Source organism: Desarmillaria tabescens (genome assembly GCF_030435595.1).
Source record: "Desarmillaria tabescens strain CCBAS 213 chromosome Unknown EV420scaffold_84, whole genome shotgun sequence".
NCBI lineage: Eukaryota > Fungi > Basidiomycota > Agaricomycetes > Agaricales > Physalacriaceae > Desarmillaria > Desarmillaria tabescens.
In genome coordinates, this window is record NW_026848383.1 from 108,926 (window position 1) to 132,497 (window position 23,572).

At 48.2% G+C, this 23,572-nt stretch overlaps 10 protein-coding genes across 10 annotated transcripts; 7 read left to right on the plus strand and 3 right to left on the minus strand.

The window, feature by feature from the left end:
* Window positions 1-646: 646 nt before the first annotated feature.
* On the plus strand, window positions 647-2,855 carry EV420DRAFT_1170711 (uncharacterized protein). Its single transcript, XM_060466192.1, has 7 exons — window positions 647-1,226; window positions 1,283-1,315; window positions 1,367-1,556; window positions 1,604-2,011; window positions 2,056-2,256; window positions 2,310-2,402; window positions 2,454-2,855. Exons 1-7 carry the CDS (start codon window positions 685-687, stop codon window positions 2,697-2,699), a joined length of 1,713 nt encoding a protein of 570 aa, XP_060323285.1. The 5' UTR covers window positions 647-684; the 3' UTR covers window positions 2,700-2,855.
* A 395-nt stretch (window positions 2,856-3,250) lies between these two features.
* Window positions 3,251-4,589, plus strand: EV420DRAFT_1583578 (uncharacterized protein). Its single transcript, XM_060474738.1, has 7 exons — window positions 3,251-3,395; window positions 3,444-3,549; window positions 3,607-4,008; window positions 4,131-4,146; window positions 4,196-4,269; window positions 4,322-4,376; window positions 4,432-4,589. Exons 1-7 carry the CDS (start codon window positions 3,325-3,327, stop codon window positions 4,455-4,457), a joined length of 750 nt encoding a protein of 249 aa, XP_060323286.1. The 5' UTR covers window positions 3,251-3,324; the 3' UTR covers window positions 4,458-4,589.
* On the minus strand, window positions 4,346-8,031 carry EV420DRAFT_1170753 (peptide transporter MTD1). Its single transcript, XM_060466193.1, has 20 exons — window positions 7,717-8,031; window positions 7,532-7,662; window positions 7,319-7,484; window positions 7,162-7,265; window positions 6,790-7,108; window positions 6,647-6,737; window positions 6,543-6,596; window positions 6,330-6,486; window positions 6,152-6,280; window positions 5,946-6,102; window positions 5,806-5,894; window positions 5,644-5,754; window positions 5,531-5,593; window positions 5,394-5,477; window positions 5,318-5,338; window positions 5,195-5,266; window positions 5,035-5,146; window positions 4,832-4,986; window positions 4,710-4,784; window positions 4,346-4,658 (listed from the first exon to the last, which is right to left on the minus strand). The coding sequence occupies exons 1-20, from the start codon at window positions 7,889-7,891 to the stop codon at window positions 4,617-4,619; spliced, it is 2,307 nt and encodes a 768-aa protein (XP_060323287.1). The 5' UTR covers window positions 7,892-8,031; the 3' UTR covers window positions 4,346-4,616.
* A 1,415-nt stretch (window positions 8,032-9,446) lies between these two features.
* EV420DRAFT_1769423 (endo-exonuclease) lies at window positions 9,447-10,544 on the plus strand (the record flags this gene model as incomplete). Its single annotated transcript, XM_060481027.1, has 8 exons — window positions 9,447-9,719; window positions 9,780-9,794; window positions 9,845-9,948; window positions 10,004-10,109; window positions 10,167-10,198; window positions 10,252-10,299; window positions 10,351-10,426; window positions 10,477-10,544. Exons 1-8 carry the CDS (start codon window positions 9,551-9,553, stop codon window positions 10,542-10,544), a joined length of 618 nt encoding a protein of 205 aa, XP_060323288.1. The 5' UTR covers window positions 9,447-9,550.
* A 984-nt stretch (window positions 10,545-11,528) lies between these two features.
* EV420DRAFT_1769424 (endo-exonuclease) lies at window positions 11,529-12,709 on the plus strand (the record flags this gene model as incomplete). The annotated part of the gene is made up of 6 exons (XM_060481028.1): window positions 11,529-11,768; window positions 11,823-11,915; window positions 11,980-12,085; window positions 12,145-12,281; window positions 12,334-12,397; window positions 12,458-12,709. The coding sequence occupies 6 exons, from the start codon at window positions 11,529-11,531 to the stop codon at window positions 12,523-12,525; spliced, it is 708 nt and encodes a 235-aa protein (XP_060323289.1). The 3' UTR covers window positions 12,526-12,709.
* A 718-nt stretch (window positions 12,710-13,427) lies between these two features.
* Window positions 13,428-14,014, plus strand: EV420DRAFT_1279487 (ricin B-like lectin; the record flags this gene model as incomplete). The annotated part of the gene is made up of 4 exons (XM_060468148.1): window positions 13,428-13,515; window positions 13,565-13,602; window positions 13,652-13,815; window positions 13,864-14,014. 4 exons carry the CDS (start codon window positions 13,428-13,430, stop codon window positions 14,012-14,014), a joined length of 441 nt encoding a protein of 146 aa, XP_060323290.1.
* Window positions 14,015-14,553: 539 nt separating this feature from the next.
* On the plus strand, window positions 14,554-16,408 carry EV420DRAFT_1769426 (uncharacterized protein). Its single transcript, XM_060481029.1, has 4 exons — window positions 14,554-14,608; window positions 14,668-15,005; window positions 15,055-15,865; window positions 15,921-16,408. Exons 1-4 carry the CDS (start codon window positions 14,558-14,560, stop codon window positions 16,230-16,232), a joined length of 1,512 nt encoding a protein of 503 aa, XP_060323291.1. The 5' UTR covers window positions 14,554-14,557; the 3' UTR covers window positions 16,233-16,408.
* Window positions 16,409-17,932: 1,524 nt separating this feature from the next.
* EV420DRAFT_1650865 (uncharacterized protein) lies at window positions 17,933-18,438 on the plus strand (the record flags this gene model as incomplete). Its single annotated transcript, XM_060478509.1, has 2 exons — window positions 17,933-18,028; window positions 18,085-18,438. 2 exons carry the CDS (start codon window positions 17,933-17,935, stop codon window positions 18,436-18,438), a joined length of 450 nt encoding a protein of 149 aa, XP_060323292.1.
* Window positions 18,439-18,600: 162 nt separating this feature from the next.
* Window positions 18,601-19,201, minus strand: EV420DRAFT_1279475 (uncharacterized protein; the record flags this gene model as incomplete). Its single annotated transcript, XM_060468146.1, has 3 exons — window positions 18,601-18,799; window positions 18,852-19,063; window positions 19,100-19,201. 3 exons carry the CDS (start codon window positions 19,199-19,201, stop codon window positions 18,601-18,603), a joined length of 513 nt encoding a protein of 170 aa, XP_060323293.1.
* Window positions 19,202-19,235: 34 nt separating this feature from the next.
* EV420DRAFT_1170924 (uncharacterized protein) lies at window positions 19,236-23,096 on the minus strand. The gene is made up of 7 exons (XM_060466194.1): window positions 22,494-23,096; window positions 22,361-22,441; window positions 21,386-22,310; window positions 20,940-21,279; window positions 20,306-20,832; window positions 19,392-20,255; window positions 19,236-19,332 (listed from the first exon to the last, which is right to left on the minus strand). Exons 1-7 carry the CDS (start codon window positions 23,020-23,022, stop codon window positions 19,290-19,292), a joined length of 3,309 nt encoding a protein of 1,102 aa, XP_060323294.1. The 5' UTR covers window positions 23,023-23,096; the 3' UTR covers window positions 19,236-19,289.
* Window positions 23,097-23,572: the final 476 nt, after the last annotated feature.

Below are 23,572 nucleotides of genomic sequence, written 5' to 3' on the forward strand. Positions count from 1 at the left end.
GAGTCTGTGCAACGTGAACAACGGAAGACAGCCGCGAGCTTGTGTTATATATAATTACGGGCATGCACTGTCTCGGAGTAAAGGCGTGTCCTTTGAACGCCTCGTTTTATTGTTTTTATTGTTTTTATTTTTCTTTTGCAACTGTTATGCACGTGATATCAGGCAAATTGTAAACGAAGCTTAAGATGGCTCGAATGTACCCTTCTCCTGCACTTCTAGTGTCAAAAAGTGGCGGAAAGTCGACACTTAATCTATGTTCCTAGGACGAATTAAATATGTTCTGAGGCTATGCGGAATTATTACCACTAGCTGCCGACACTGCTTGGCGGACTTTCTGTGCCGTTCAACTGCAAAGGGCTTTCAGAATTTTTATGTAGAAATTTGAGGGTTGGCAGGCTTACCTCATAACGCTTCGGAGAGTGAAGGGATTGACTATTGATAGACGCAAAGGTCACTGTATAGCTCTCCTGCAAAAAGTTGGAATGCTACTTGATACTTGAAGTTGGGCTGTGTGCAACGAAATCATGCCGGTCAAGCCGTGGAAGGGACCAGATAAGCAAACCTAAATAACGCGCTGGAAATGAGTCACGGGGTCGAAGACGCGTCACTCAAGTCACATCACACACCTTCCCTCTTCCCTCCTTACCACCATTTTCCTTTTTATCCCTAGCTAGCCTCCGTGAAATGCGTGAAATGTTCTCGAGACGACGAATATCTGTCTCTTTCTCCTCTACTCAATCACTCAGCCCTATTCAAGAAGAGCCTGAAGAACCCAAGGACTACGAGCGAGCCTTCGAGTCAGACGATGAGCTAGAATCTGATAATAGCGAAGTTCCTGTACGAGTAGCTCCAACTTCATCAACACATACGACACCAGAGAATCCAGAGAATGACAGTTTCTTCCATGCGCTTCAGTCCCGACTTCTGGAAGAGGAGGCAAGAAAAAGACGCTCAGGGTTTCGTACCTCCTGGATTCGTCGGTCATCTACTGCTCGCTCATTTTCTCGGACCTCGTTCCATTTATCGACTCCAGGTGTGAATATCATATGCACTTCCTCTTCGTCAAAAGGCTCGGACTCGGATTTCTTCTTCTCACCGGGATCAGAAGGCAAATCGACACCCACGGCCCTTTCTATCCAACAGCTAGAACGTAATTTGAAGCGACGACGCGAAGAATCTCTTGCAGACATCCCTAGCTCAAAGAGGATTCGAAGTGACAGCAGCAGGTGTGCCCATTCTTCCTTTTCTTTCCTAGCGCGGTCATCGACGCCTTCTGTATTAGGTACTCCAACTTTTCAGATGAAAAAAATACTCCGTAAGTACCATAAATCTCAAGTTCATTTTTCATTCTCAAAACCATGTGAAGGCTTCGAGCTCTGAAGCGCTCTCGTTCTGGACGACATGAAGACTTGTTCTCTCCGAAGAAAAAGGCCCGACTAATTCACCGGTCATACTCAGCCTCTCAACCAGCAAGTCTACGACGTGCACAGTCACTCCGAACCGAAGTCTCATCTTCTTCTCCATCAACCAGCTCAAGCTCGAGCTCGAGCACATATGTCTGTTTTATACCCTCAGTGCAGAAATCAAACTGAAGGCGTTTTAGATGCGCATTATCACAGCAACTGGTACCTTTCGCATTCCCCGCCTCGGACAGTCACCCACAAATGCTGACTGGATACCGACTGCTCCATCATCGCCTGAACCTGCACCTACAAGGCGGAAGAACAATCATTTACACCTACCACCGGAATTTTTTCTTCCTATGAAGCCTGCCTTGCCGAAGGATCCTGTCCCTATTATCGCGCCGCCATCAAATCATGTAGCGGTTCCTGCTTTGTCGTCCGATGCCCGAGCTAAGCGTCGGTTGCAGCTGTACGTTTTGCGGGAGCGCCAGTGTCATCAGTCATGGGAATTAGGATGCCAGAAAGAAATCTCTACACTCGACGATTGGGAAAAGGCTATTGGTATAGGCCAAAACTTTCGGCGGGAAGTTCTGGAATGGATTCTCGAGGTACCTAACTCATTGTTAATGCACCGTCCGCTGATGACTCGCAGGTCACCTTGCGACACCGTGAGGGTGAGGATCTACATGACCAACTTACGACCGTCTCGACTTCAAGAGAGACCCGATTTCATGCCGCGTACTTGTTCCTTCTCTTTTTCTTCCGTTCCAGTGGGACGGAAGGAAAAGAATGGGACGGTTTCGAAGATATGGTATGGGATATGGCAGTCGGTGCCATTGCCGTTAGCGTTAAAGTGACGGCTGGTGTATTCTCTACGTTTTTTCGGTCACTGATACACTGCTCTAGTACCATCGGGACTTCCTCCCACCCCTTCTTCCTGTATATGCTTCCAGCTTCCAAGCCCTCGCGCCCCACGAGATGGGGTTTGAGGAATTGGAGGTGGGCATCCTCTCATCCTCTTTTACCGTCACATGCTGATCTTCGTTATAGGATGCTCAAACTGACCTTCTATCTGCTCTTGACTATGTGCTCGGTGGGACGCCAGTTGGTGTTCTCGATGACTTGTGGGAAGCACTGCCTTCGCTACGCGATTTATTCCATTCGGATCTGGACGATGATAAGGAGTGGGACTTTGTGTTGCGAGAGACCTGGAGGTCATTAATGATATGTATACTAGGTCCATTCTTTCCCATCCCTGCCCCTCCTATGGCACTGCTGACGTTCCCATCTATGTAGAGCCTGACATCCTGCGCTATACAATATCTCTGCTGTCAGCGGCTTCATTAAGCGAGGCCATTTTGGATGTTCTGTTTCATCGGAAGGTCGTAGACGAACGCAATCGTGACAAATATAATAATCAGTGGCATGGCATACGAGAAGATGCTGAAGAGGAAGTTGAGGGCGTGTTGTTAGATATCCAGAGCGTCCTCGGGATCAGAGAGGTCGGTTTCTGTCCTTCAAAACTGAGCTTCTTACTGACTGGAACACAGAGGGAGATGCTTGAATGTCGAAAGTGGATTGTAGGCGTGAAAAGGGACTGGTGTGTGCTATAGATTGCTATTGCTTGCTTTTTCTGGGACTTTTGCTTTTTTTACAACATCGTTAGTGAAAGGGAAAGGATTGCTGGGGTTCAGTGTGGTACTTTTGAGCATATTTGTATGTAATACTATACAGCCGTTTGTAATTTTGCTATTAGACATATGAATGTAAGTCGTCCCTCTGATTAATGGATTATTCATGACATCCGTTAATAAGCCAAGAAGAACCCTGACATAGCTGCCGTCATAACTGTCGCGGCTAAACGGCACTCTCGTCATGATAAATACCTGCAAGTTACGTCGTCTTTGTGTCTTACTCTTCAATGGCTTCACTTAAACCTCTTTTTATTGTCGCTGGGATAGGTAACTCTTCCGGTACTGGTGCTGCTGCTGCGTGCGTATATCCCCAAGTCGACGTTTACTCTCGCTAAAACTGCTCCAGACGGCTTTTCGCCAGGAATGGATACTCAGTCGCGTTAATTTCGCGTACTCGAAGTGGTGGTGGTCTGGATGCGCTTGCGAAAGAAATCTCCGAGGCTGGAGGTACAGTGAGTCGATTGCTCTAATATCGTGTATCTCTCAGTACCGAGACACAACTGAAACAGGCCAAAGCGTTTTCCGTCCCCTCTTACAAGCCCTCATCCATTACCTCTGCGTTCGAATCGATCAATTCGCATTATCCCGCTTCGCAGTACGCCCTGAGAGCCGCGCTGTTCAACGTTGGGCACGCGGTATGGAAGTCGTTTTTGGAGACTACAGAAGAAGAAATCCTGGAAACGCTCGATACCAATGTCGTCGCCGCTTTCTCGTTCTCCAAGAACGTTATCACCAGGCTCCTGAGCACCCAGCCGGATGACAAAGTCGGAAGGGGGACCCTCATATTCACTGGTGCTACGGCGAGTTTGAGGGGGAACAGGACGACAAGCGCCTTTGCTGCTGCGAAACATGGGACCAGAGCCCTTTCGCAAAGCTTGGCCAAGGAATTTGGACCGAGAGATGGAATCCATGTGCGTACCTATTTTATCTTTTCTCATTCTTGACTTGACTTGATTTATGCTTTCCAGGTCGCACATGTGAGTGTCTGCTAGGTTCTGCACAAAGAGCTCTTTATTCAATGATATACTTGCAGGCTGTCATAGATGGTCGTACGTGCTTTGTCCATTTTCAGAATACAATTCGCTTATGGCTTCCCAGTCATCAAAACTGGATCAGCTATCGAGCGCAACGGTGAACAAATGGTCGGGCTCAGCCCGGAAAGCATTGCCAGAGTGCGCTTTCAGGATTTCTGTATTCATCCTGCCATTAACCTATTCTGTATAGGCGTATTTAAATCTTTCCCAACAAGAAAAAACGGCGTGGACATGGGAACTGGATCGTAAGTGAAATAGTTCAGTCATGCCTCGACTTCTAATCAGAAAAATGGCGATCAGTGCATCCAGCCGAGGAGCAGTGGTAATGGGCCGATGTTTGCAATCCACATCTTGCTAGAACTAGCCGACATAGACGTTTACTTCCCGAAGCGCGTTTAAATGCCTATGAATACTGTACAATAGCCTTTCCGTAATACTACGACTGTTTAAAGCCAAGCCGTCTGCACGATACCCGGCCTTCAAGTTTAAGTGAGTCTCTTGCAATAATCTGGATTACCAGTCGGATTCTGGATGCGATTATCAGTATATCAACAACTAGCAGCTTCGAGCCAACGTACTAATGCCCAATTTGGCATGTTGACCACCGTACCCGAACCGCCTCCAACGGCAAACGTAAAGACAAATACCATGACCTGCAGCATATCAGTGAATATGACTTATCATGGGCAGAAAGACATACCTGTGTTCCACCATCCAATGCCGCGGACATCAGGAAGTTGTACTTCCTAAACCATCCAGGACGGTATCGCCTGAGATAATACTGAGAGAACACCGCCAAGCAAAAGGTCGTGAATACAGATGAGTTGATCCCGACACTGAGATAACCGAGTGTCCCTGGTGGGACTGTTAGCTGACGCGGGCCCCATACGGAAAATCACTCACAGCAGAGGATGGGCGTAATGACGTGATTGGCACCTAATTTAGGGTATCGACGATGTATAAGCCAGAATGGGATGGGCACCGCGAGGCCAATCAAGATAGATAACGGTACAATCTACCAGTGCGTGAGATTAGCAGATACGCAGGTTTGAAGACCACTCACACCGTATCGACCACTCGGAGAATAGAGCTGCTTGCCTAGTGCTCCCCAAGATACGGCGTCGCTGTTAAAGGACTGTTTGTCTCAAGCTCAGTCTCCATCTGTCAGTTAGTGACAGAACTTTACCTGGACCTGCTGGCCAGACCACTGTTTCGCGCATTAATAGATGCATCTCATTGCAACGAGGAATCCGAGGACGTACCACGTTGTTTCCTTGCACATCAAGCAAGATTTCCCGGTGTGCTGAAATGATGACTTTCATGATAACATAGTTCAAGAGCCCTCCCTTTACGTCAGTGAGCGTTATTGAAAGGATAATTCTGCCAGTAAAATGCGCACGATGACTGCCCCAGCGGATTGAACCGCGAACGTCACGCGAGGAGGTAGCTTAGTGTATTGTCCCTATGATGCCAGAGGTCACGCGGGAAAGAAACCGCAGACGCTTGGCGTACCATTTTGAGATCTCTGATAAGCCCTCGAGCCTGAAGCAAGGTGTTGGATCCGTAGAGTGTGAAATACATGTTAGTTTGAGGACTTCCAGGCATCATCGAGGCGCCGATGATCTATGAAACGCTGATGAGCCTAGGTACAACAGTCAGACGTAAATAACTCACCTGGACGAGGCTCTGGATGTCTGGAACGAAACCAGTGATCGCATACACTGTAACGACGAAGGGTAGGAACACCGCCGAGATGATGATCGCTAAACAAAGTGGTACAGCAAGATTGCACATAGTCATAAACGATCACGTACCGACAATCAACCCCCACCATGGAAGTGAAGAGTTACTGGTGTAAATGGTAGCCATAGCCATAGCGAAACTTCCCAAGAAGATGGCTATGTACCACCACATCGGGACCTCGCGGTATACCTTCATCTTCTCCAAGTGTGGATCGTAACTTTCGCCGTTCTTGGGGTTTCGTTGGCGATGAAAGGAAACAGAGACAGGGCCACTATACCTTGTATTTCTTGACGACTTCGATAATGTCCTTGCCGTACCATAGCACGACGTGCATGATGGTCGAGCCGATGGCTAGGTTGTTACCTATTTTTGTAAGGACTTGAGAGCTGGCGAACCATGGGAGACCCTGAGATAGTTAAGTCGCAATGATTGATAGTAGTATAAAAGAACACTACCTGGATCTCTAATTTAGCCGGGTCCAGTCTGAAGTTGTCATTCAAAATGCTGAGCTGATCGTACAATGTTCCGTTCTCGTAGAACAGCGCCTGCGATAGGAATGGGAAATTCTGGCCACTCCAGGTGTTGCGAGCGTAGCAGGCACAGAAGGCAATTCTGTGCGTAAACATAAGTCATTTGTATGTCCTCTCCAGAAAGAAGAAAGAGCTAACATGCAGATCATTGTCCCGAAATATTGCGATAGCTGAGTCGAGATGGGCGTGAACCTGAGCCAGGTAAGTATTGGGCTGACACTATTAAACTGCAGAAAACGTACAATGCGCCCATACTGCCTCCACCGGAACCTACATAGTTCCAGTCTAAACACAAAGCAAACATGCCAAGTCCTTCATTACCCGCAGCGCCGCCTGCTCGACTGAGATTAGCTCAATCCTGCTACGAAAACCCATTCATTCTCACCGAATATCCTCGTAAACCATGCACTATCTCTATTCGCCAAACAGAAGACACTTATACCCGTTAGAGTCGGGGCTATATACTCGGGAAACCACTCCCAGACGAAGATTGCCACGAAGATGATCCAAAAGAACCGGACGCGTTTTTTCTGGAGGAATATCTTCTTGCCTCGGTGAAGGGCGTCGAAAAGCTGTACCGTTGGGAGTAGGTTGGGGAAGACGATGTATGTAGGGTAGACAAGGAATGAGCGCATGACGCCGCCTAGTCCGTACCCGATGAGTTGGCTGCCAATGAGAGTGAAAATACCGACGGCGGCATTAGGCTACGAACGCATTAGACGATGACAGCTCGTTTAGCGGGATTGATACCGCGTACCTGAATGTTGTAGTACAAGTCATCTGCGGCAAATATACTAATGGCAAGGGCGGATTCAGCGGCGGTCGTAGAGAAGATAGTTGTTGCGACGTGTTCCTTTATATCTGAGACCGATTTAGAACCTGATGTCAAAGAAAAAAGAAGGAATGATATTTACTGAAAGGACCAGGATTCATGAACCTCCAAAACGCATTGTCCCTTGTCCTAAGACTCTCGACAGGATTTCCCGGCCCGGGTATGATGGTTTCCAGAGCGATGCCAAGAATATATCCCAGGATTTGGAGAAACAACTGTGAAACGAACACTGTTTGTGGCCGGAAGTACTAAGCTCCGTCAGGTCGGTATCATCACAGCGTAGTGACGGCCTTACAAATATCTGTCCAAGAACGGCACCGAAGCATGATAGCCCGATACCGAGGAACCACATGCGAAATGTGGATGCTGGGAGAGTAGGGTCGTCCTCTAGGGAAATAAGACGGGTGGCGACGTCCATGTCTGTTACTGTAGAATCAAGTCAGCCTTGAAGCAGCGGCAGCGACAAAGAAAGAGGGATACCAATAGGACGCTCCTTCCCATCTTCACCCATATCGATAACGCGCAAGTCATCGTAGACATCTCCTTGGAAAGAGACAGCTGTAACGACCTCAGCCGAAGCCCTCTTCTCGTCAATGGGGGAGCCCTTATTGTCGGAGTGAAAGGATCGGCTGCGCTGAGTACCAAGAGACGCCATGGGAGAACGAATGATACCCTCTGTCGATAGAGTATATATATGTGAGAATCAAATCACTGGCCTCCATCATTCCTGCAATGGGAGTGTATGTCTTGAACCAAGCTCGGCTATACATAGAACGCCGAAAATTGTCCTCTATTGCACCCGCCTCCGTGTGGTAGGAACAAATGCTGACAACCTTGGGAATAGCAGATTCTCAGGCATTGTGTGAATCTCTCCCGGCGTGTGCACAAATGCCCCATATAGCGGTGTATTTTGGAAAGGGGGTAGGTTTATCGAAATGCATAGCATGTGGTCCTCGACGCATGCAGTCGCGGGGATCTACAGTCATAGCTACGCGATGATGCGTGGAGATTTAGTCCTTTAAGTCCATTAACCTCTGTAAGTGCAAGCACAACGTAAGCGGTAGACTAACGACGGCGTCAATATAAGAATGACAGTCAGGGCTAAAATTTCGTTGGATGTATATCTCTGCAAATAATTTAGCAATAGCCGAGGGTAGGGACTGAATAGCGACTGCAAACCTCTGATGAACGTTTTCTATTCCGGCTTTTGTACGGTCACAGCGCCCTCTGAGGCAGAGGTGGGCCAGGAAGGTTTAAGACGCTTTGAAAATGAAAGATAGAGGAGTTCTGGCATATACTACAATCCTAGATCCAGAGAGACGATGAATCCTCCCTTATTGAGGGATTTCAGTCAATGTTAGACCGGGCACTTGGACATTCTGCAGTATGGCCCGATGCAACATGGCAGACTGTGATCAGGTCACGGTGTGGTTAGAGTCGTGACCCTGTCGGAGCTAGCCGTGTTTTGCCGCCGGCAAAGACGTAACTTTCGACCTTTTTCTCGCCCATCATTTCTAACGAGCACGCGATCTTCCAAGTCTCCGACCTTACTATTGTAAGGATGACGTGCCTAACATCTAGGCAATTTCTTAGTCTCAACCAGACCATTGTTACTTGTCCTTCTTACCCGGGCCAGCGCCAGCGGCGAGCGCTCACAGAGTCACAATGCAACAGGGAAACTATCGTCCTTGAGTAGGCTGTGATTTCCAGCAAGTATTTCAAACAGTGAGATAGATATATGGAGAACCGTAGTGGTGAGCGGTAAGTATGGAATTTTATGGGACATGAGGTTACAAGCTAAGCGACATTCGCAGACTGTAAGCTCATTACCGGCACATTGTTTCAAAATTTCGATGCCGCTGACTGCTTCGAATGATAGGCCGATTATAGTATCTTCATAGGTACTGTGCATTGTATGCTTTCCGCTTTTTCACGGATAAGCCTAGCCAAAAACGATAAATTTGATGCTCTCAAACGGAGTCAAACCCCCCTCAAAGTTCGCGTTGTGGAAAGACCTTATTCCAGATGGCCAGTGCTTAATTCATTGAAAGTCAGCCTGACACTAAAATCCTCCATGGAGAACGGACATTTCCATTTTCTATCGGTACGGTGAAAATCGCGTAGTCACTGGCCTTGTATTGACTGGTTCTTGTTTCGACTAACCTATCAATCTCATAGCCCCGTGAAAAATGGACGCCCATGGCGCATGTATGTAGTATGCTCCGATAGTCGATTTACCCTGGTCAGCGAAAACCTATATATTTGTGGTTCTCTACCTGCCTCAAGCTTCAGACGTGCTTGTCTCTAGCTTCCTATGCTCAGTAGCATCTTCATCACTCTCTTTCTTTCTCTTATAGCAGTGAAAGCGCTGCCTGCGGAGTCATCCACTGGTTTTAACGGTTCGTGGCCCGCAGGCGTAAAGCGTGATCTTCCCATCTTCGAGATCGACTACGATGATTACCCTCAATCCGCCGAGAATATATGTGAGTGTCTCCTATGCTTAAGCATCACCATCCTCCTGACGATCAGTGACTGTGTGAAAGGCTACTCCTGGTATTGTGCGTCTTGAACGTCTCTTACTGTTGAGAAAATGATATATTTCGACCAGGTAACAATGGTCCCCGTGCTGTAGCGCCGAATCGACCTGCCGCGAACCAGAATCGCGCCAGCAACAGTTGCGGAAACGTCAATCCGAACCGATGCAGCACTCGGGTATGAGGTCTCGTCAAATTTTCTTCAATACATTACTTTATAAGCGCACCTTCAGGTTGGCCATGATGCTGGCTATCAGTGCGATGAGTGGCCTTGGGCTAATTCCAACGCCGGAGGCGCGAATGCAGTTACGAGATGCATTCCTTCTGGAGACAATGGCGGTGAGGCATTTTGTTGTCTACTAAAAAGTCTTTTTCTCATCTGACGAGAATCCATAGGATCCGGGGCTTCTTGGGGTAATTTCATTAATGTACACTTCTCACGTGAATTGTGTTGTACATGATGCTGACGAATGTATTACAGAACCAGGGTTCTCAGGCCCCAGGATTCGTCCTACAGGATAATGTAGATGTATATTTCCTTCGTCCATTATTTCTGTTCTCTTCTGAAGTTGTGAACTAGTTCGCGGAAATTCGTGTCACCAATATACCTTTTCCGGACGAAAATATAGCTCATTTTTGCTTGGGCGAACACGGAGGTACGCACTTACACTTGAATCAAGTACGTTGCTTGATATAAATTATACAGTGACCATCACTCCGGGTGCTTGCGCTCAGCTTGATCACGGACTGCCCTATTTGCAGCAGATTGGCTAGAGTAACTTCTTCTATGGTTGAGCAACGATTTGCCCTGTAACGGATACTGAATGAGTTGTTTTTATGCTGAGACATTTTCCCGGCCCATGCGTCCGCGGACGTGCACTTTCAAGGTATGAGAGTACTTCAAGATGTTGCTCCGTGCTGCTGGCAGTTAGTAGTTATGGAGTTCAGTATTGAATGCCTACGGCGGAGAAAGAATTCCGATCAGCCCTATTTTGTCGGGTAAGAGTGCAAGTTATAGTCGTAGGTGGTCTCATAGCAACACGTGCGGGTTGATCAGATTGAAATCAATCCCGGATACGAGCGACCACTTTGTCGTTCTTCCCACCATCATCTTGACCCTGCTTCGTTATACCAACCCATCTGTCGATCGCTGGGTCAAATGCTGACTCTCATAAATGATATGTAATCACGATGCGGAGAAAAGAACTTCCGGAAGGCGATACCCACGCTGGAAGCTCATTATACGACGGGATGGCTACCAGTATGTGCAACGTGTCGTGAATGAAATTCTGCGCTACGAGCGAAATGACTTGCTCCGTTTTGGGACTCCAAAGTAAATGGTTTAGCTTTCGCTCTTCCCTTCGCAGCTTGGTTGGAGTCCTTTACAACTCGTAAATCTTTGATCTTGATTAATCTTCGGCTTCATCCTCGACAAAACTGTTATTTCATTTAGCAATGTAGACACTGGCACAAATACGACATGGTATAATGCTCAGAGAGCTCTCTACTACCGATCGCTACCTACTCTTGGCAACTCCGACGGTGCTGCTGGATACTAAGCCGAGGAGAGATTTCGCCTCGACTCCTGCATATTGACTGGCAGCCAAATGCCTGCTTCTATGACGATACTGGAGAGAAGAGCACACTGCGAAATATCTCAGCTGGGCTGAGCATTTCACCTACCAATCGAAAGGTATATATTCTTCAACATCTACATCGTGAAAATTCACTATCAACACAACGCATCTCTTCTTTAACATGCTCAGCAAACTATTTCTCATTCTCAACTTCCATCTACTGGCGGTATACGCGTTACCCATGGACCATTCCACAAATTCCAACGGTTCATGGCCCGAAAGTGTAAAGCGCGCTACACCCATCCTTCAAATCGACTATCTCACCTATCCTCGAGAACATTTGCGAATATTCTTTTCTGTCGCACGCTCTAAGATTACTAATGTATTCTTTACTACGACTGGACAGGTTACTCCTGGCATTGTATGTTGCTTTGTATCACGAAACTACGAAATGAAGCTAATGTCATGACTTTAGGTAATAATGGACCTCGTCTCCTGGCGCCGCACCGAAACGCTGCAAGCCACAATCGCAGGTCAAATAGCTGCGGTTGTTCCAGTCCAAACCGCTGTAGCACTCGGGTAGGTTCATTCCGTATACTGACCAGTCGTCTTTCATTAATAAACTTCGTAAGAATGGTCATATTGCCGGATATCAATGCGATGAATGGCCCTGGGCGAACTCTCATGCCGGCGGTGCCAATGCTGTTACAAGATGTATACCTGGTGCTGACAATGGTGGTGCGTTTATCACTCGCGAGTTGATAGGCTCTGAGATCTGATCCGATACTTTCCATCAGGATCTGGTTCGGTTTGGGGAAATTTTATTAATGTAGGTTTTCACTCCATCTACGTCGTCCCTGATACCATTTATTCTGACGAACAACAGAACAAGGGACCGCAGGCACCGGGATACCGTTTGAACGATCTTGTGGATGTACGCATTCCGGTTCTCCTGTTATATACTCCTTTACTGATTCGTCGCGTAGTCTGCAGAAATTCGTGTCGTAAGGATTCCAAATAATGCGTATTTTTGCATGGGGGAGCTTGGATGTGAGTATAGTTTTAGTAGGTCTTTGTATGGTCGATTACTGACTATCACCGCTGCGGCAGACCAAATCACTAACGCAATGTGTGCTCAGGGCGACCATGGTCAACCTTATTTGCAGCGAATTGGTTGAAGAAACCTGGCATTTCGCGAGTTTCCCACTGATCCATCAGAGGATAAGGCAAGCCACTAGCATCGAAGCCCAATATTTTTTGATTGAAATGGCAAGGGAATTGTATTACAGAAAGCAGCTCTTCTTCTAACTGAAATAGTATTCGCCTCGTTTCCAGCAGGGGTGTACCAGATCCTCATTGTGCAAAATCCTTATTGAAATGCCTTTCGAGATCGCGTTCATTTAGTTGTCGCGTTTGAGCCTCGATCTTCCAGGTCCGACATCTAATGTGATTGCTAGTGCGACTTCATTTCCGCACACTATTTCTGGATCCTAGCTCAGCTGAGAGTTTGCCGCCACCGCATCATAATGATGGTCGTGACTTGTCCTGCATCTATTTCCTTTAGATTTCATTTGTGTTCGAAGTATCCAGCATATATAATTGAAAATCGTCGCCGCTCGTCTTCGCTATACATTAATACCAAGCTCTGCTCAAATCTAACGAGATCGAGAGCGCACCACACCGTTCGCAGTTGGTCCGCGGATCGCGAGCCGCGATCACATGATAGCACTGGGAAATTAATTCCTGGTTCTTTTCAATCGCAACTTGAATGAGGCTTCCCTTCCTTCTTACACGCAATTAGAGTTTATTAATCACCTTCTGATATTATGACAATGCCAGTGGACTGAATGCACGGAAGCCGCACCGCTAGCGCGATGGCTCTACCCTTAATTTCCACCCTATCACCGATACTCATTCATTCCTTCTCTTGGAGTGGAATCGAATGGCATCCGAAGAGCTCGTCATCGTCGTGGTGTATTTCATGACGACGTAAGTGGAGCCCCCTCCCATATAAGAGCAAGCGTTCATTCTACTATTGTCACCCTCACCCGTGAACATTTCACTTGCCATCCCTACAGTTATGTCGGTAGAATCTGGTTTCACGTACAAGATAAGGAATGTTAAATCTGGGACGGTCTTGGATCTCTCCGGTGTGGATAACAGAGCGAGTATGTTGATGAGTAATCCTTCGTCTTCCGCGCTAATTGCTTATCACAGTCATTGGATACCCTGACCACAACGGCGCCAACCAACAGGTATGCTTCCACCTTCCATTCGACCTGTTTCCTTCGCTGAACAAGGCAGTGGACCCTTACATGGACTGGTCGCTCATGGACTTTCCGTTCAGTGTCTTCGAACCAGTACCTTGGGCTTGACGGTTTTTCTGGGAATGGCACCAAGCTCTTAGCCGTCGCCGAACCTTTTGAGTGGCACATCTGGCACGACGAGATCGATGAGACTACATTCCGGTACGCTCTTTCTCGCGGAATGAGATCCTTGCCGTTAACTCGTAACAGAGTTTTCGCCCCAAACACTACGTACAACTTTGACTTGTGGAACTATGGAGACCCTGTTCCAGGGGACCCGATTACGCTCTGGACCAAGTGGAATGGTCTGCACCAGACGTGGCAATTTGAGCGTGGTGAGTGGGTGACTTACAGCCATTAAAGCGTCGTGGATTACTGAATGTATGCATGCGCAGTTAATTAATTATTATCTCCTGACGTGAACGAGGTTATCATTTAAAGAAGAGCTTGAAGGTGACAGATACTCGTTCATGATACAGTCTGATGTAGAACATCTTGCGGACAACATGTATTCATCTCTGGATTCGTGGATGGTGTAATGGTTCATATTATCTTAACTTAAATTATCTTGTGAATAAAAAGCAAAGACGAGAGACGGGCGCAGCCAAGATTCAGATGCCTACCGCCCAGAACTCTAGTATCGACACTAGATCAACGCGGAATCTGAATCGGCGAATTCCCTTTCGATTTCATTGGCTCATGAATCGTGGTGATCCTGCAGGTGTTTCTCTGTGTCGTAGCCAGCCACTTTCAGATAGCGAGAATCGCTATGTACGATTGTAGAATTTGGTTCAATCGTCGGTCGAGATCAACTCAAGGAGATCTGACGCACGCGCCATATCACGTGAATGCCAGACATTCAAAATCAGTGCTGAATCTTTTGATTTGTTCGACTCGGACCATCATGTCCATTCTAGCTTTACCACCAGAACTGCTGGAAAAGATTACTTTTCAGGTGAGCGGTCTTCAGGACCAGGTTTGCTCACCGACGACCGTGTCTAATTTTGTCTCAAGGTCGGCTGTCGTGGCTATCAAGCAATGCGCTCGACCTGTCGGGTTCTCTGCGACGTCGCCACACCCTTCGTCTTCGAAAATCTCCATATAAATTTCGAGTATATTGAATCTCATAGGTCTGAGGCGAAATCCTTTCTTAAGGAGCTATCCAACGGCAGACGGCTCGCCAGATTTGTCCGATCTATCCATTTCCAGTCGACCATGATGCATCGTAGACCCAAAATCGCTCAGGTATGGAACGCAATAACGTTACTCGGGAAGCAAAATACATTTTATCGAACTGTTGGAAACCTCCTGCTAGCTGCTGTCCCTCTCATGCAGTCGTTAGAATACTTCTGGTAAGGCTACATCTGTACTGAATTTGAATCGCATTTATCGGTATCGTAGGTGGGGTATATATGATCAACAAGTAGTTGTGGACCGAGTAGCAATGAAGGACATTATTCATCGCCTTAGTGCCCTTCCTCGTCTCGAATTTGTTGCAATCACCTCCTGGAAGATCAAGCAGGAAATCCCCTGTGCACCGTTTCATCACTTGACATCTCTACTTGTCAGCGGACGCGGTACACTCGATTATGTACCTCCCATTATTGCGAACAGCCCAAAACTACTCGAGCTAGATGTCACCACCTTTCGTTATGATCATCCTTCTCCGCCACACTTTCCCGTGGTGTCTCTCTTTAGCGCGTTTCCCGAAGGAGAACACAGCTCTTTGCTTATCATGCGCCTGTCAGGCAACTATTTTAACCTGGATCCATCGACTGTTCCCGTTCTTATCCCACACTTACGCAAGTTAGTCCAATTCCATGTTCCGATTGGGTTTGAAATCCCCGACGAGTTCTGGAGTGGCTTGCTTGCTGCCCGGGTGTACTTCCCACGCGTGTCGTGCAGCAGTGAGGGATTGGGCGACTCTTTCCTTACCTATCTTGGGTCCTATCACGGACTGAAAGAACTTAAGTTGTGGCCATTTGAACCCAATGCTCAGGACGACGAGCGCCACTCTCGGTTTCTTCTGCACCATATCATTCCTACACACGCAATCAGTTTGACGGACGTGACCATAAATCCCAGATATGCCGGACCCTGGTGCTTTGATGCCTCGATGTGTCATTCCCTATCATTTTGCATGAATCTTGAACATCTTGCTATCTGTGTTGATGAGGAGCGTGCACCAGTAACGGGCCCTGGCAACGTTGTTGTAAGTCACATTTCATCTTCCCTTGCTTCTGTCATTCATATTTGGATATTCACAGGTAACGCTAATGAAGAGTCTCAAACATTGGCCATTTCTGAAATGTCTGACTATCGAGACTGTCGTTTCTGTTGAAGCCGGTATATATGTAAGGCCAAATCAATCTCCACAAAGAGAGGTCTGCGCTCGTGTTCAGGATATCGTCACCATGCAGTACAGGAATCCAACACTTCAGATGCTTGCGCTGCGAATTAACACGGATTTTGTGTATGGCTTCAAGCTCCGACGCAGTGAACTTCCGGGCGAGAGTTATTCCTTTTATTCAGACCATCTTTCTTATTGGGGAGAGCGACTATCGAAGGATAAAGAATGATGCGATCTACTTGGAACTCCTGGGGAATGTAAAGGGCGTCCTACTATAAACAACAATTATGCAATGATTTCCGTCGATCTACTCACATGTACACCTAATTTGATCTGAGGATCTCGTACTCCCTAATTTTATATGATGTATTCCAAGTGGCAACGGTAATCCTACACTTTATGAGGTCACTTGTAGGTACCATGCCAGACATCAGAAAGCACAAGGAGACGAAGATCTGTAGATGAGCTGCACCATGTTGAGTTCTGTGGGCATAAGTCCGCTAAGCTGTGCCAGGCCAAAGGCCAAAGGTGCTACGGATAATCTGAAATATAGCATGTAAGAGGAAATTAATTCTCTAGTGACCCGTAGTGACTCTCTGATCCTAGCGACCAATTGGCGACGCGTCACGAAGATGAATGGTCATTCAACTTGCATTCAACCTGCCCTAAATCCACCCTGCTGGGGATCCCGGCCCGCACCTGCCGGATCGCCTGCCATCATGTCGCTCCTCGCACTACCAGCAGAGCTACTGGAAAAGATTGTTACCGGCGTGCGTAACTACCCTAAGCTCTTTCAATATTTCTTACTCTTCTTCATAGGCTACTACTTGCTATGACGGTATCAGGTGCTACCCAAAGATCCGACTGACATGCAGAACACTCTGTGACGTCACCACACCTCTTGTTTTCGAACACAACTTCCGCAAATGAGGGATAAGAGCAGGGATAGTTGGCGGCTCCAGACTGAAGTAATCTCCTGAGAGAATGATAGTGTGCACAGAGCTATGCGTTCTATCAGGAAACGATTGGAAGAGAGAGAGCACAGGAAAGCGTGGCGGGGAAGAACGGCCGGTGTGGCATATCATCACCTTGAGCATGAACAGATTGGGACTGTTGGCGATTATGGCGGAAGCGTAATCCAAAGAGCCATATCCGTCAATTGTCAGATGGGTCAAAATATGGAAGGGTGCGCAAGGGATACTGTCCTTGATTCTGTACGCAGATAGAGAGACGATACGAAGGCGAGGATGATTGCTCAGGGAACGAACGATTTGATCCATTACCGTAGAACCTACTGTTCCCGGCTTCCTCCAACTATATCACTGAATAGATGAGATATACAGGAACTCGGAGGGATATTACTCACTGGAACTCTTGTAAACTCTGCATCTGCGGAACAGCAGCGAAAATAAGTCTTCCTACACTGTCGACGAATGTTTCTTTGCACTTCAACAGCGATAAGGTGTCCCGAAGACTGTTAAAATTTGGCTTGTGGCTACCGGAGGAAGTACAGAAATAGAGGGCTCGGATGAACCTGGCCAGTCGTCGTCCCTGTGAAAGCTCTTTGAGAAGGCTTATCGCATGAGATCTGTCCCTTTCCATCTTCGACAAATGTATATAGAAGTGTCGAAATTCCGCGTGCCGGTTGGTTTTACTGTTCCGGACAATTTCTGGAACGCTTTACTTGACGCAAAGGTGTTCCTGCGTTATGTGTCATCGGACTGTTCAGACATGCATATTCCATTCCTGGAATATCTAGGACGTTATCGTGGATTGAAGGAGCTACATCTGCATTTGGGCCGAATAAACTCGCAGGACGGACTCTGCGCACAGTTTTTTCTTCTTCGCGCTGTCCCATTACATTCGCAGAGTTTGACATCTGTCCTATTTCGTTCTGACTATGCTGGATGTTGGTGTTTTGACGTCACCATGCTCAAAGCTCTGTTACTGTGCAACAATCCCGTGTACATTGGCATCAGTGTCGACGGGCAGAGGTCTCGCGTGAAACACAAGGATAACGTCATTGTAAGTTTTCCTTTTTGAGCTTCGTTTCATAGATTTAACAAATGAAAACTATACAGACAAAACTACTGGAGAATTTGAAACACTGGCCTTTTCTGGAACAGCTGGACATCGATGCAGCAATACCTATTCATCCCGCAGACCGTGTATCGGTTCCCTCACACAAGCCTCCCCTGAGAGATGTTTGCATTCAAATCATCCGCTGTATCACAGCTTTCCAGTGCAGAGACCCGACGCCTCAGATGCTCAAGGTGCAGATCGCTACGGACTTCATAATTGACTTTCAGCTTCGAAAGAATCTCGAATCCCAGCATTATTCCTTTATGTCGCGTCATATCTCTGACGCAGCTAGGCGTGTCATCAAAGAGACACGAAACCTCGCAGATATCGGAAGAGTGAGCGAAGACGAGTAGCGACAGAAACAGATACCGTCCAAAAACAAGACTCATAACACTTGCTAATAAGAGTCTTGCACAAACAGTACAACAGATGTTACTCTACACATGATAGCTACATAAGTCCCAACCCGTACTAACAATATCATAGAGTATCTCTACAAAAGTCTGGATTACATCTTACAGCACTGTTCCTAGCTCCCCTTCTACCGAATCATCCAGAGTTGTCGACCTATCCGGACAGCGCACAAAATACCCATCCACCGCTCTAACAAACCTTTCTTCATACTCCTTGGGCGGGATCACCGTAACCTCTCCCTTCTCCCGGCCGGGTAGGTTTTGCTTCGCCTTGCTTTCGATTGTCTTGGCGAACGTATAGCTGCCTGAAACAACATCAGTGAACGATTTTAGGAACACTACGAAAACGAAACAGACCAATGGTATCCACCAAGCCAACGACCAAGAGCCGCTCCGGCCCTTCCCCAATCCCCACAAGGAGCGAATAGTCCATGATATTACCCTTAGTCAAAAACTCGGTATCTCTCCGTATCGCCTCTCTCAGCATCTTCTTCGAGCGCGGGTCAACCAATATGGTCTTTTCACGCTGCATGTCGATCCACTCCCCATCAAAAAGTGTCTTATGCTTATCTTCCTTCACTTTATGCTCACCGTCAGCGACGTCCTCCTCGGACGTCACGACCGGCTTCGACCTTCGACTCTTCATCCCCTTCAGGTCAAACATCTTGAGCCCACTGGCATAGCCGTAGAAGAGGTTCTCCATCACAACCAGATCCGCTCGTTCTCCACCTGGCCCTTCGACGGAATACACGCCAAGCATCTTCACCATCGTACTGTCTCGTCCAGACGTGCTATTGATGTAAGCGAAGTATTCGGGAGCTAGGGAGAGAAGAACTTGTCTACGCAAACGAACCATGAGCTCGACTTTCCTGAAGATGAATGGGTACACTCACAGATCCGCCACTCCCCACTTACTGACCAGTTCCTTTATTACATACTGCCCGTCAACCGTGCGCCAGAACCCAGCACGACTCTTGCCTCCTTGCGCGTCCCAGCCCTCTGTCTGGCGCAAGCTCTTGACGTACTCGCCCATCACAGCTGACACACCAGCACCGCCCTTGCCAACTCCGCATCGCCCCCTTAGCTCCTCAAATTCTCTAGCATAGTACACAGTCACACTCCACTTCTTCACCGTTCCACCTACTCCTTTCACCGACAAGTCACACCTCACGTGTGGGCGTTCGTCGATGCCTGCAGCATCCCCTAGGAGACGAACACTCCTCAACGCGTTCAAAAAGAAAGAGCCTTCTCTTTCCTTCTCTTTGACAGTAGCCAACGTCGGCACTTCAAGGCTGTCCTTTGGGGGTAGAACAGGGGCAACGGCCGCTTCCGGCCGTTCCTCTTTGGAAACCACAACACTGGCACTACCGACGCTGATCAGGCTGCTCCTTCCACCTCCGTCCTTCTCATCGCCTATCTTCCCCTTGCCCAAACCTGCCAAGCTTCCGAATCGATTGCTCATCCCTCCTACGCCAATCACTAGTCCAAGGCCTATACCCACACCTTTCCTACAGACATGCAACTCGTGGTCTTCCAAATGCCATTCTGGCGCAAGCGCTGGAGCACGAAAGACCGCAGAGAAGAACGATGCAGTGGATGACGACGTGGACGTAGATAGAGCAGGAGAAACGAGGGTCGGTTTTGAAGTAAACGAAGACGGAGGCGGGCAAGATGAGCTCGAGGACGGTCGTAAAGGTGGTCGGCTAGGCGATCGTGGGTTCGCCATGGTTTCAAGTTCGCGCTGATACTTCGGAGAACTGAAAGGATGCATCATCAATAAAGGAACGCAAAAGAATAAAAGACATACCTCAGACACCACGCAATAACACTCCCCCAATCATCCTCTTTGACGATGACATTACCCCCAGCCAAGACGTGGCTCTTCTCTCCCCACCAAGCCGGATTCGACGATTTCTTCTCTACTCCAGACTTGATGGTGCCTCCATCATCCATGACCGTCATCACCGAATTCTTATCCACCTTCCCAGGCACTTTCTGCCGCCCTTCAAGCTCCTCAAGCGCCCCCCTTGCCCCCTTCAAGAATCCTCGTCGAACATCATTAAGCCTCTGCACGGGCGTCCGCCGCAGCTCCGTGTAGAGAGCCTGTTCCTTTCGGTGGAAGGATTCCCGAAGTTCTGATATCGATTTCTTGGTCTCCGCCGTAGCAGGAGGGTACCCAACCGTCTTGTCGTCTTTCGCTGGTGTCGCTGCTGGTAGCCCATCGACTGGTGCCGGCTCCTCGAATTCAGCATCGTCGTAGTGAACCCATTCAGATGGAACTCTGGGAAGAGCCTTCGATCGTGTCCACTCATGGCTATATTTATCCTCCGAACGCTAAAAGAAGTTGATCGTCAACGAGGGTTTAGAGGGAAGAAATAGAGATGAAAGAATAGGCTCCTCGAAGAACCATACAGTAAAAGAAAGAACGGGACAGCACCTACCTCAGCTTCATCCACTTCCAGTAAATCCAATTTCTTGCCCATATCTTCCCACCAAGCACGAATCTCTCGTCGCAGTTCAACCTTCTCCAGGCTATCCTCGCCTTCATCCTTCTCTTTCGATGAAAACGAAGATCCGCCATGGGGAGCGTCGCCTTCGAGAACCTGTACACGTGGCACCCGCACTTCATACACACTGCCTAGTTCTTGCCGCCAGAAGCGCACCTCCTTCCCTTTGCCCTGAAAGTTGTATCGTATCTTGGTCGGGGCCGGACAGGAGCAAATCGTTGGCGAAGGTGGGCGATATATGAGCAGCTCGAGGAATTTAGAGAACGATAGTAGCCTGTACAAGAAATAAAGTGTAGTCAGTGGACGTAGCCGTGCAGAAGAAAAGCCGATGAGAACAAGAATGACGGAAGAAGGAAGGATTAGGAAGATTAACTACTGACCCAGCATTTCCAAGACTCTTCTTGTCGCTCTTCGCTCCGCACGTAGCACAGCTTAGGCAAAGTGAGAGCTCCGCGTCTTCGTTATCTCGATCCTTTTCCTTGTTTGCTTCATCAAAAATTATCACGTCTTCCGAAGAAGGATGAGCAGGCTCCACTTCGACCTCGGCGAGCACATTGACACTCGCATGGACCCATGTCCTGGTGACTGGGCATGGAGCATCCTGTTTCGTGTGCAACAAATCTCTGACGACCTCCCACAACCTGCGATCCCCATGTCCATAGAACCGTGCGTACTCCTCTTTCTCACCCTCAAGGTATGCCAGTCCTTGCATCTGCACCCATCCCTCGACGCCTGCTAGTCGCGAAGACGGAGGAAATGTCAGATTTGGACTGGTTGATAGCATGGAATGATGAGCTGTAGATTGTCGTGTCGGTGGCGTGCGGTTACGGTGCCGAACATGCTGGCTAGGCTGTTCCTCGGCAACAGAGAGCGAATGTGAGTGTCGGTGAGAGAGCAGCCGCTTCAGCCTCGGTAATGGTGCATCCTCTGAGCTTTTGGTTGACGTCAAATCCAAGGACCCACCCCATGGTTTGCTGGAGCTGAGCGGTCCAAGGCTTCTACTGTGAATGCCAGAGCCGAAACTTCCGAACCATGAGCGTACACTGTTAGGAATGAAGGCATTGCGCCTTGACGAACTTGATTCCATCTCTATGGGCGAGGCAGTCATACGCGGAGGGGTGATTGGCGAAGTTATCGGCGTCGATGAAGGGAAAACGAGTGGTACCCCACACCCTCGTAGGAAAGCTTGCTCCAGCAGGAGCGAAAGATGGAGGTATATTGCGCAACGGATTCTACTCTGCCAGATCTCCTTGTCTGACAATGGATTGGAAGTAGTAACGATGAAGGTACCGCCGACATAGGGTCCTAAGGCACAGAATTGAGATAATTGAAGTACTGCCGTGATATTAACGAACCTTCGGTTTCAGTCGTATCCGTGACCTGGTCAATTTCCGCAGCTGTGGATGAACTGCCCGCTCGAGCATGGTTCGCAGCATCTGCGAGCGTAAACGTGAGGAAAAGGAGGACGAGAAATTGTCAACGACGGACCCTCTGCTCTGAATAATGCTTGGCCATCCCAGATTCCTTCTCTAAATTTCACCTTCACTTTATTCTGAAAACGATTCCTGGTGGCGGCACGAACGATATAAAACCCGTAGTCTTCAACTGGCTCCGGCTGTCGGCGCTCGATGCGAAGGTGAAGGAGGAGTCTCGGCGTCGCGAGCTTGGACACAAAACGTTCATCCTTCTTGTCTTTAGCGGTAAAATCCTTTCCGGCCAAGGCGGCGTCTTCGACGACTCCAGGAATGGAAGGCTCGAGCACCGAGTTTGTCGTCGTCAACGCTGGCAACACCGCTCGGCCCATCTCGTCCAGCACCTCATCAATAACTCCCGGTCCCATTCCAAGGTATTCTAGCACCTGCCCGCGATGGGCTCTCCCCTCTGTCCATAGCTCTCCTATGTCGTCCTTTGTGTTAAGAATGCCGTCATTTGCACTGGGGTCTTTGTCGATAGTCAGTGAAGAGAGCGTTGGAGTGGTCAATGGTAGCGAAGGTAAGGGCTTCTGGTGTGAGTTCATCCGGGCATGGATCCACCGTCGTCGTCGTCGTTGCGGTTGTCGGTCGTCGTGGTTGAATGGACCATGAAATGGAAGTGACGTCACATGCACGTGCCTCGTGCTCAATGTACTATTCAAAATAAATAAATAAATAACAACTTTATTCCTTCCAGACAACGTTCAACGCTGCAAGGAAAAATTGACAGCTACGGAACGAACGTCGATTCCCGTCCTCTAACTTCCTGACAATTACGGACATCTCCGTGTTGGACAATGAAAGACTTTGGACACCCCAAATAAAAGAAACCAGCCAACCATCAAAAATCGTTCTCACTCGAAAACTGTCGTCGTATTTTTGGCGCGAAAACTCCCTTCTGTCTGTGTTCTACCTGGTGGCTGGTTCAATAAAAATTTCTGATACTTTTGTACTTATCTGAACTGGCGCTGACGGCAGCCTGACGCACCTCTGGAGAAAGTTCCGACTCAAAGTGCCGCCTAGTCTATCGCAAGAGTTACCCTTTCCCTCGTTTGCAGAGCTTGGCGCCGAGATTAATGCCTCCCTGTACTTCTA